This window comes from Mya arenaria, chromosome 9 (assembly GCF_026914265.1).
Source record: "Mya arenaria isolate MELC-2E11 chromosome 9, ASM2691426v1".
Taxonomy (NCBI): domain Eukaryota; kingdom Metazoa; phylum Mollusca; class Bivalvia; order Myida; family Myidae; genus Mya; species Mya arenaria.
The window spans coordinates 7,828,061-7,840,665 of record NC_069130.1 but is presented as its reverse complement, the minus strand read 5'-3'; the positions used below and the strand labels follow the sequence as shown (position 1 = coordinate 7,840,665).

Below are 12,605 nucleotides of genomic sequence, written 5' to 3'. Positions count from 1 at the left end.
CCCTAATGAAATGTTCAACTTGAAAATCTTCAATTTCAATGCTTTTGCCTATGTTGTCATGCAGAAAACTACAAATATTTTGAGAATATCATAGATGCGATTCAATACACCATAATATGCTTGTTGGCCTTGACATTCCTTGTTTTTCAACATATAACAAGTGCATAAACTATTAAACGGCGCCCTTTGATGCTTTGCATCAATGGTCTTTCTTGTTTGTTTATTTAATAACAATGTAAACTACCCACTAAAACTGTTTATATATACCGCTGCTGAACTTTATCGCTCGTTCATTAATTTAAGCTACCAGCCGCCGGCTGTTTGAGTGCATATCAGTTCGCAAGTGTATCCTTGATTAAAAGGTACACCACTATCTAATTTAGAGGCGCACCTATATATTTAGAAGTGCAGTTCTAAAAGCAGAGGTGCCCCTCAGTTTTTAAAGTACAGAAAACAAGTGTACCTCTATGGTTAGAGGTGCGTCTATATCTTTTAGGTGTACATTGAACATGTTTTGATCACCTTAAATAAGAAGATGCACCTGAATATTAGGACCGGAATCTTTAAATATAGAGGTGCAACTCTACTTTGGGGGCTAAGGTGAGGGGTACACTTCTCTTGAAAATGCTCTCTAACACTATCATATAATAGATGACATGCATCTGCTTTGTCAATTAATTAACAAGACTACTTAGTAATAGCTTAGGTACAACTGTACGGTCTCTTTTTTAAAGCCATATTACGCAACGTTATGTATTCTACACATTACAATATAATATATACATACTCAAATCTAGCTAAATTATCGTGTTTATATGGATTGCAACACAGACTAATGCAAAGTTTTTCAAGTTGATCATTTTGGCCTAGTGTTTTGAATATTAACGCAATATAAATTCACGGTCTCAACTTCAAGAAATCACGGTTTTAGGAATTTAACTCAAATAATTGATGATTTCAACATAAATATTTCATGATTTCGTGTAGTTGAAATCGTGAAATCTTGAAATATTATTAAACTTGAAATGTCGCCACCGGTCTTTCGTAGTTTTACCATTCAATACAAAGTCCCTTATCAGCTAATAATTTATAATCATCAGAAAATGGTCTCATATTTTCATAATAGAACATTGGTTTTTAATGTTGTTCCAATATGATTAAAATTTGATCCAAGTTCCATGGATATTCTTTTATTGGTAGAACATATGGAACGAAAATGAAACTTCAATGCTCAAACCCAGTCAACATTGATGTTGGTGGATAATAGTTGGATTTAATATATCTCAACGGCGAGGTACAGCCATTATCAAATAAAAATATATTTCATATCCAACTCGAGTCTAATACAATTCAATATTCATGCGAAAAACTACAGAAACAAGCTCAATAGCAAAAAGTTTAAACATAAACCCGGTTTAATGGCACTGGATAAACGCCAAAGACATAGAACATAAAAACAAAAAAGTCACAAACAAGAAACATGGAAGAACAGCACACAACTCCACAAACAGCACATTGTATACATACTATATATAAAAACCTAGACATGTTTATCAAGGAATTGTTAGGTACCGCCTTGGAACGGTCAGTATAAACGAAATTTTACTGGGGGTTAAGACCAGTTTACGTGCACAAACTTCACCCTTATTAAGACTCGAACTCAAAAGATGTGTCTTCTCAGTTATATATAATGAAACCACTGTGTTTTTACTTTAAGGTCATTTTGTGGTCATGAAAGGCGTGTTTGAGTGAATTGTATTTTTGTAGATACACAATTCTCTTCTACTCGATTTCTTTTCTGTCAAATCTTTAGTTTGTCATTGATATCTCCCTTTGGTTTTTTAACCGTCTTCTCATACAATAGCACGAGCAAATAGACCTCGTTTTTTACATTATAAATTATTTTTAAAATTGGATCTCTAGAAGGCACGAGAAAAGTTTTATTGCTAAAATTGTCATTGATTTTGGGATTATTGTTGGTATGAGAAATGTAGTAAATTAGATTAAAAATATACATCATATACGCATTTTTAAGCAATATAAATATAATTAACATGAACGAACGATTTTATCTAAAAAGTATTCATCAATTCAACTCCATTTATATAATTGCAAAAACGTGTTATAACATCTTTAAAGCAAAAGAAAATGTGATGGAAACTTGTCGTTTTAACCTGATCTTATTAATGAATGGAAAGGACAAATAAACCGTCAGCGCTTCATGGGAAAAATGCCATTTTGAGCAGAGCATTCAAGATCGCATTATTACCCCCTTAATGGATTTCAATCGGTGAATTTTTACATTTTTTGCACACTTATTGTTTTTTCTTGTTCTCAAAATCATTAAAAAAGCCTCATTTCTGCATGCGAATGAGAACTACGCGTCATTGTTTCAATGAATGAAACAGCGAAGTACGCCGCTTTTTAAACCGTTTAACACAAATGCAATTTCTATTTACCATTAAGCATTTACCAATTACTCGTTCTTTTTGTCTTTATTTTATCTTAAAAACAATTAATATGAAATCTGCTTCACATTTGTCATTTTATGACAGCTCCTGTCTATTTTGTAAAGAATTTGACTTACTTCAGTTGTATTCCTATCACATTCTAGCTTCACGACGATGAGTTTACTTACTCTCAAATTAAATATAGTTTTTGAGAGTAAGTTAAGTCTGAAATAACAAACATCATTGTGCTGCCAATTCATTTTCCATCATTTCCATTCATTTGCTTGAAGCATCCACTATTCTATCCGAATTTTGTTCAGAACGAATCACTGACAATATTTCTTTGAATTCCAATCCAACAATTTTCTAAAATAGCTAAAACCTTGTATTTCTGATGTCGAAAAATATGAACAGTGTACACAATATGAGGAAAATTCAAAGTTGCCGCTTTGTTTGTATTGTTTTCAATGTCAATGCTAAATAAAACAAGCCGCCTTTTTAGTCTTCACTGGTTAAAGCAAATTAGCATAGTTAATCCTTAACTGTGTTCGCGTCTGCCCCCCCCCCCCCCCCCCCTCCTTTCTCATTCTAAAAATCATACTGTTCGAACGGATCAATAAATTGCGATTACGTAGTTAATACTTCACTCCGTCCATTTCAGTTTAGAAGCGAACATTGAATTCACAAGCAAGCGCTCCACAGGCCATGGCCGCAAAATTGACGTGGAAACCCAATACAAATGCATTATTGTATATACTAAAAAGTTTAGGTAAATTGTCTCTGTACATACTTATTTGATCGTAACGTTTGAAATTGTTTATATGTTGTATGTAATGCGCATGCGCCTAATTAACATTTGCATAATATGAAAGTCGCCGAAATTACTAAGCTTGGAATTCGTCGGGTTGATTTATGCGAAAACGAACGTCACTTCATTTATAGAGAAACGCACTAGAGAGTGTTAATATTACATCTAAACGAGAGAGTTGTTTAGATAAAGATGCATTGCTCAAAATCTTATGACATATTTTTAGATTACATATTTGTACAAGCAAATGAAAGGTCATTGAAATTGAATCGTATCATTTGCTTGACACATATATGGGTCTTTTGAATATTTTGTAGTTGACTCGATTTATCTTTCATTTTAACAAATCTATACCACTGTTGCCCTTATTTGTTTTACATTTATAGGATCCAAGATTGTTCCCCAAACAGTGCATTATTTAAAGTATATATACCAACAGAAAGAAAGGAACAGCCCAAGTTTAGACAACTTCTTTACATGTATAAACATTTTCATGATCTTGAAGCCCATTTCGATATTTATGCGAAAAGCTACAGAAACAAGCTCAGTAGCAAAAAGTGTATACATAAACCCGGTTTAATGGCACTGGGCAAACGCCATAGAACATAAAATCACAAACAAGAAACATGGAAGAACAGCACAAAACTTCGCAAGCAGCACAGTGCATACATATGGAGGCTATTCGTTGCCAAAAGTCCAGACGTGTATGTGTGTATTTTAGGTTTTATCATTGATGATTTACCAATTTACATTTTACAACCGCCAACTCATCGGTTGTATGTTTACATTTTACACTGCACATTTTCATTTTTCATTGTACCGATTGGAGTTTTATTCTCGTTGCATCTATTCATCAGACGATTCACACGGTGGAGAACCCACGTGACTTATTTGGTAAAGTGCACGGCAACAAATGTCAACAAGTCTCGATTCAGGTAAGGTTTTTAAAGATAACTTTCTTAATATTTGGATAATTTTTGTGAAATAAAGACCATAAACCCCACAATTAAGAGCTCTATCCACGGTAATAAAGAACTTTCTCTAATATCCCAAGTGTTCCTGAAAATCTTGACCAACTGATTTCTCAGAGTTGAAATCTAAGGCAAAGTACACGGCTTTTGACAAATCTATCGCTTTACTTCATGTTAGCCGTAAATAATTCATACACACATCTTATTAACCTTTAATACCCCACCCACACTCAACAGTCAGGTTTTTTTTTCACATTTAGGTGAAGCGGACCTAGCCCTTTTGGAGGGGAAAAATCGCGCGTTTGTTTTTCTAATCTAAGACTCACGATATCTATTTTTTCATGTTCTTGAAATCCCCCACTTGATTGTTATGGTTCACAATGGCAGATCCCGTAATTCATAACTGGGGGACACAAGTGGGTTGGAGGGCTGTTCTTCCATCCACATGGATATTTTGTTTCAAAGATGTATTGAAATTACACGTTTACACCATACATGCTTATTAAGATAGTAAATGTATAACATCAGACAAAACTAGGTGGATATCATTATGATGTCCATCAAAAGTTTCGTGGGTTTGCTGGAGCAGGTTTTGAACAGGGACTTGCGTTAGAGGGGCGTGACTTAGGGGCACAAATTTTTGGACATGATCCCTCGAGTGGGCATGACATTAATATGTTTAAAATGTGAGAAGTGGTGTTAAGGGGTACTCCCCCTAGAATATATCAAATATTTTTAGTCTGAATTGGTGCATTATGGCGTAATTAAGTACTTTTTTCTGAGAAATATTGACAAAAATGACCTTTAAGATTACTTGCGGGCCAACTGGGGGGGACACAGGCCCTACAGCTCCCCCCCCACTGAACGACCCCGCCCATGGTCCACTTGTAAATAAAATAAATGAACAATTTTTGCCTGCTTGGGTATATAAGTAAAAAAAAACTGACAGTGGCAGTATAAATCTGGGTCCGTGAGCCCAGCTCAGATACACCCAACTGCAATTGACTAAATAATATGGTGATTTAAAACCCATTTAGGAACATTGATCGTCAAAATTAAATAAAAGATGAAGTTAATTTTAGTTTTTATTGTGAAATAAGAGAGAGTACTCGGACTTACAACCGGGAATTTACAGGAGGTAGGCGAAGATGTTATCTCCCTTGCTTGATTCGACGGAAATAAACGAAAGAAAATCTGATTCGTTAGCTCCGCCCATTCACCTTCGTTTCTTTCGGTGACATTTACCATATAAGGTATAGGCGAAATCGTCTATCCTTGTAATTCTGAACTTGTCAATTGACTTTTGTAAACCTGGACTTGTTGGACTGCAAATGTTCATTTTACGAATGCGAATGTCGACTGTAGGATTGCAGTTTTACATATGCATGATTCGGCTTTCTAAATTACATCATCATATTGTTAAAGGCAAGTTATACGATCTATGTTTTAGTGAGTTTATACAGGGTCGATGTGACAAATATACATTTTGACTACTATAATGACAAATGACAAATCAATACGGAACAACTGACGAATAGAAACAACAAATAGCACGTCTACATTGCGAATAGCCTCCATACATACATACTATATATATAAAAAATAGGTGAGTTTATCAAGGATTGTTAGGTACCGCCTTCGAACGGTCAGTTAAATGTACATTTACTGGGGGTTTCGAGCCATCGTACGCTTTTACTTGCCAAACAGTAATATCATATAGTTTCTTGAGTACATTGTATTGGACACCAACAACGATTTGCATTTTTTATCAATAAACCAAGTGCTCGACCAACATTCTGAGCAGCATATATAGTGAATTGTGCATTCCCTTTTAAAGATTTTAGAGCATTTCGATTTTACCATTTACTCAGTATGGCAGATTCATAAACTGTTTTTCCCCATAAAATGTTACGGTTTATTAAATCATACATACGCTTTATTTAAAAATCAATAATAGCTCAGAATGTAGACTTCGAGATTTCTTTCTTGTATCAATGATAAGTTAAAAATAAATATGTGAGAAGATGCTGACTCACAGTGGTTTGGAAGGTCCAGATTCTAAATAGCTCAATTGATTTTATCTAGCGCGAATACTCATTAAAGAAGCATGCAGTTATCCGTAACCTTTTAGTTCATTACAAACAGAGACATCGTCTTTCGCTCTCATATAAGAAACAACTCGTAATTAGGAAAAACAGTTTTATTAGCCTAAGGCCAGAAGTTTGCAAGTATTGTTAATCTGACCCTAAACAAAACTGTCTCCATGAGGACGGACAATGAAAAATAACATTTTTAATATTGTGTCTTTTTATTTAACAACTCGATCATTTTGGGAGCAAACCAACGACGGTGTAGTCAGGAAACAAACCAGTAAACTGACGCCTTCACTTATCGTCCACAACGACTTATATAATAGCTTATGTTTATTTTAACCTTTATTGAACACATTGGAAACAACATGTGATATTATCCATCAACAAATCGCGCTATAATAATGTGCTTTATTGCGATACAACAAAGACAATATTTGATCGAATATCAACATTTGTTGAAGTGTTCCAGCTGTCGGTATTTTAGTTTTGACTCTCCTAATGATTTGCCACAATTCTATTAATTAATGTTTATTTTTTCGTAGAAAGAGCATTCACAGACCATGAGTGCTTTAACATGGAAAGGAAAACACGCATCATTCTGTATTTAGTCAAAATAATGTGTAGTTTTATGAAATATTCTTAAAGAGTTATTGAAATGTTCCAAACCGCGAAGCAAAAGTATCATTGTCTAGATAACGATTTGCAGCGTGTGTTGTCGAGGTTTACATTTTTTGTTCAAGTTTTGTCGGCGGGTCCGAGTGGCGAAAAATAAAAAAGCTCGGCCTTAGAGAAGCAATTCAGTTTGTCTAAGTATAAACTGTGCTGATGTGCTGTCATTCATTGATAGCGACCATTGATGTCATTGTTGAACCAAACGGAACACGATAATTATGTCCCATGTCAATGAAACAGTTATACCGGATAATCCATACAAGGGACTAACGCTTTTGGAAGTGAAGCGCATTCAGTACCCGATATGGGGTCATCAGATAGTCGGAGGGTTCTTACTGCTTGTGTTAATCGGGGGCTTCATGGAGAACTTGTTAATCATGTTTATATTCTGGAAGAACAAAGAGCTTCTCTCTCCTACAAACATATTCATCTTGGCAGTGGCTATTGGGGATTTCGGCATGGCCTGTCTTGGAGTTCCGTTGCCGATTATTGGTGCTTTAAACGGAAAATGGTTTATGGGGGAGTTTCTATGCAAGTGGCAGGCGTTTGTTGTCTACTTCGTAGGACTGTCGCAAATGTACCTTCTAATGGCTGTGAGCGTTGACAGATATGTTGTAATCACCAAGCCTCATCTTGCCCTTAGAATCACGAAGAAGGTCGCGATAGCTTGCATGGCATCCTGTTTTGGGCTCGCCTTTTTCTTGGCTCTTATGCCAATTATTGGATGGAGCAGCTACGGGCTTGAGGCATCGGGGGTGTTCTGTGGTCTACGCTGGGAGGATCATAGTGCAAGAAATACAAGCTACATTGCTATGATAATTTTCTTCTGCTACTTCGGGCCTATCGGCGTCATGATCTTCAGCTACTATCACCTATTCATGGCCGTATGTAAGACAAAAGCTTAAAATTCAAGAATCATTGAGTGGTTAAAGTTATACACTGTGTCTCAAATAATATTGCTGTTTATTTATCTGAGGTAAATTTTGTTCTGTAAATGTCAAATTGTTTACATTAAGCATTGGATGTTTAACATGTTGTAGAACCATAATCCTTCTCTGCTTTTGTTTAGGCGTAAAAACGTTTGTTTCCTCTAAACCAACCAACCCTTTTTTTTCCTCCCGATCCTACACTTTTTACCCATCGTGTTATTTTTTTTTTCGTTATCTCCTAAAAATGTTCATTAAATTGAGTGAACATTTGACCATTTTATATCTTCAATTTTCTACAATAGTTATATAATAGGGTTATTAGTGCTGCGTTTTGATCCGGGAGGTTGTATTCGGCTCGAGTGGAATTTTGCAGATTCGGATTTTACGAAGCGCAAGCTGAGTGAAATCAAAACCTGTAAAAATCCACGAGAGTCGAATATGACATTCCGGATCAAAACGCAGTCAGTACTAATAGCCCTTTTATTATATGCATTACTGGTTAGATCATTTAAAAGCCTCATGCTTTCATTATAAATGTCATTTTAACGACGCACTATTTTGTTTTATGACGTCATTTTAACATCGCGCAACGATACTTGTTATGACGTGACGTCACAAGAGTGGTATACGGTCGTATTGCACTGGAGTGGAATACGGACAAGGTATTGTGCCGTATTTTGAGATATGAATTGCGTGTGGATTAATGATGGGTATATAATAAAACCTGATATATGTTGGTTTGGTACAGAACCACAGTTCTAAAAAACAACAACAACTTTTTACCTACCTACCCAATTTATTTGGAGATGTTAATGGAAACAAAGCATTATTTCTTTTTACTTAGACACCCAAGTCCTACTTTTGTGTTGATAGGATATTGCTTTTTAAAATAGTGTTATTAACATTGGAACATGTATGACATGGGCACTAATAATCACAAACGCCAATTAAAAAAGAGGATTGTTTTCCAATCGATACTGGTAATCAATACTCTCACGTTAGCTTTGGACTGAGCGAAAAATAAACTTTCACATATTTGTTTCATTCACACTTCCTGTGGAAATAATTATTTTAATCACTCGTGTAATAAAATAAATCAAGCAATATTGAAATTGCACATTTAGTATATATTCGAGCTATCGTATACCATTATAACTTTGTTTAAAACCAAAACAGATGCTTAAGAGTCGCATTAAACTTTCCATAGGTCAAGATGCGCAACAGGAATACAGTATTGGACGTCAACAGCAGAGTAGCAAGAAGAAACATCAAGATCGAGATACGCTTGCTCAAAAGCTGCGTTGTCATGTGTTGTAAGTACAATTGGTCTTATATAAAATTTAAATCTATTTATATATTCTTTTAGACAATAATTAATTGACTGTTTTGTCCAAAACTGGCATAACGATGTTAGTAATTCTTCAAGGTGTCACCATTATAACTATTACAAAACATTAAATACAGAAAGGTACCTATATCTAGAAATTCTATTAAAATATTAGATTGTTCTTGCTAGATTTTCCTGTTCAAAACATAAACTAATGGGACTTAAATATATTACTACACCGCAAGATGAGAGACTTTGTGAAATTGTCTTAATCAAAATTTGACAGTTTTTGATTTTTTTTATGGTAATAATTATAATCATTGGTTTTTTTGTTAAGTAAAAGTACTTTGGGTCTTTGGTAACTTGAATAAACTGAATTGAATTAAAATTATGAAAAAAATCGAACGCTGTTAGCAAGAAATGAGTGAAATAACTTGTAAGTATATTTCTTAGAACTCAATTTCTTACAATAATATGTTTAGGTAATGCGACCCACAAGTCAGCCTACTCTTTGATGGCTCCAACCTGTAAAATAATTCCGATCTACAAATCAGCTAAATCTCTGAAAGCTCAAACTGTTAAAGGAATCCGACTCACAAATCATCTAAATTTCTGATCGCTCCCAACTGTAAAAGGAATCCGACCCACATATCAGCTATATTTCTGATAGCTCCCATCTGTAAAAGGAGTCCGACCCACAAACCAGCTAAATCTCTCATATCTCCAACCGGTAAAAGGAGTCCGACCCACAAACCAGCTAAATCTCTCATATCTCCAACCGGTAAAAGGAGTCCGACCCACAAACCAGCTAAATCTCTCATATCTCCAACCGGTAAAAGGAGTCCGACCCACAAACCAGCTAAATCTCTCATATCTCCAGCCGGTAAAAGGAGTCCGACCCTCAAATCAGCTAAATCTCTCATATCTCCAACCGGTAAAAGGAGTCCGACTCACAAATCAGCTAAATCTCTCATATCTCCAACCGGTAAAAGGAGTCCGACCCACAAACCAGCTAAATCTCTCATATCTCCAACCGGTAAAAGGAGTCCGACCCACAAATCAGCTAAATCTCTCATATCTCCAACCGGTAAAAGGAGTCCGACCCACAAATCAGCTAAATCTCTCATATCTCCCAACTGTAAAAGGAATCCGACCCACAAATCAGCTATATTTCTGATCGCTCCCAACTGTAAAAGGAGTCCTACCCACAAATCAGCTAAATCTCTGATAGCTCCCATCTGTAAAAGGAATCCGACCCACAAATCAGCTATATTTCTGATCGCTCCCAACTGTAAAAGGAGTCCTACCCACAAATCAGCTAAATTTCTGATAGCTCCCATCTGTAAAAGGAATCCCACCCACAAATCAGCTAAATCTCTCACATCCCCAACCGGTAAAAGGAATCCGACCCACAAATCAGCTAAATCTCTGATAGCTCCCATCTGTAAAAGGAGTCCCACCCACAAATCAGCTAAATCTCTCACATCCCCAACCGGTAAAAGGAATCCGACCCACAAATCAGCTAAATCTCTGATAGCTCTCAACTTTAAAAGGAATCCGACCCACAAATCAGCTAAATCTCTGATAGCTCCCAACTGTAAAAGGAATCCGACCCACAAATCAGCTAAATCTCTGATAGCTCCCAACTGTAAAAGGAATCCGACCCACAAATCAGCTAAATCTCTGATAGCTCCCAACTGTAAAAGGAATCCGACCCACAAATAAGCTTACTTCAGCTTACTGATAGATCCATTCATCTTTAATGAAAGATGTAAACACCTGATGAACCTATGATTGATTTGGTAGCACCTTAAATGTATTTGCTTGCTGATAACTGATATATAAAATGTATTTCTGAAGAAAATTATACAGGTTATTGTAATTGATATTTTTGCGCATAATAATTGAACATACTTGACATATTTTGCAATATTAAAATGTTAAACAAAACCTATTTTTTATCATATTTTGTAAAGGTTTGAGATTGTCGTTTTCTGAACATAAAATACTATCAAATGATACAAACTTACTAAAGGGTCATCAGACACAAAAAAATACACAGATTTGTAGGTCGGATGCATTGAAGATGTTATTTTTTGTTATCCAATAAACATTGAAGGATATCAAGACAAATTTGTGATTATTCTATATAGTGGTATACTGGGCTGTGTGGACCCCCTACGCAATTGTTTCCCTGATTCAAGTGTGTGGATACTCCGATTCCATCCCCCTGGTGCTCACCGAGATCCCGGGGGCCACAGCCAAGTCCCAGATTGTCTGGAATCCAATCATCTATGTGGCCACAAACAAACAATTCAGGGATGCATTCTATGCGGTAGGTATTATCTTTAACATAAGTATTGATAAACCATAATTTCAAATTCTTAAATCTGCACGAATGTTTACGCGGGCAAAATGTTAAAAAAAATCTCAACAATGCTTTCAACTTAAAGGTGCACTCTTACTCCCAAATAAGATTTACCACAATTAATATTATTGTTTAAATATTCCAAAAAGGATCAATAAATGTGGAACACAATGGTTCTTATGAAGGATACCGAGTTTGATTTGAAAGAAATGAACATGAAACACGAATTTTTTAACTTATGAGACAATAGCAGGCAATAGTAAATCTTTTAGCATTCACCAATCATTTAATATTTTTGCGCTTTCTGTTATAAAATACATGGTTACAATCTTGTTATCAGTAATTCATATTTTCCATAATTGCATTATTTAGTAAGTAGTGAAAGGTTTATCACTCAAAAGTGATGTTTGTTATACATGTGTGTGTATCGATTTTGAATAAGAGTGTCACTTTAAAGTAACCTCAAGTATTTAGACAATTAACGAAAAACGCAGTCAATCAAATTGATAGGTAAACTGATTGTTTAATACACATGTGTGTTTAATTCTGCTCACTCTGTTCAGACCTTACCATGCAAAAGATTGCGAGAGAATGTTCAGAGACCACCAGAGGAACGGGGCAAAACACACGACAGGCCAGACGAAGATCACGAAACAACAAACGTCTAAGTCCGGGAATAGTTTGGTTAATTTCAAATGTTAAAAAAATGTTTCATGGTATTCTATCAGCAAATAAGCTGAAAACTTATTGTTTATTTTATTCACCCTCATGTTAAAACTTAATTTTGGTGCCCGGTGCCCTATACAGTTATAATATTATTTAATAGTTTTTTGAATCCTCATGACTAATATGCAGAGTAAATAACACGAAATTATAGTATAAAAATGTATTGCGAACTATAATTGTGTTCTGATTTCAACTGAAATCGGACATTAAATAATGTATAATTACAACTTTGAGCAGGTGCGAGTTAATGCTTAAATCCTA

General features: G+C 35.3%; 1 protein-coding gene across 1 annotated transcript; it reads left to right on the top strand.

The window, feature by feature from the left end:
• The first annotated feature begins 7,212 nt into the window (after nt 1-7,212).
• LOC128202887 (visual pigment-like receptor peropsin) lies at nt 7,213-12,286 on the top strand. Its single transcript, XM_052904058.1, has 4 exons — nt 7,213-7,878; nt 9,131-9,236; nt 11,404-11,585; nt 12,182-12,286. Exons 1-4 carry the CDS (start codon nt 7,213-7,215, stop codon nt 12,284-12,286), a joined length of 1,059 nt encoding a protein of 352 aa, XP_052760018.1.
• The last annotated feature ends 319 nt before the right edge of the window (nt 12,287-12,605 follow it).

Coding starts and splice junctions, on each gene's coding strand:
- LOC128202887 (XM_052904058.1), top strand. CDS start 7,213: ATGTCCCATGTCAATGAAACAGTTATACCGGATAATCCATACAAGGGA. Junction 9,237..11,403: donor AAGCTGCGTTGTCATGTGTT/GTAAGTACAATT, acceptor TATTCTATATAG/TGGTATACTGGGCTGTGTGG. Junction 11,586..12,181: donor TCAGGGATGCATTCTATGCG/GTAGGTATTATC, acceptor CACTCTGTTCAG/ACCTTACCATGCAAAAGATT.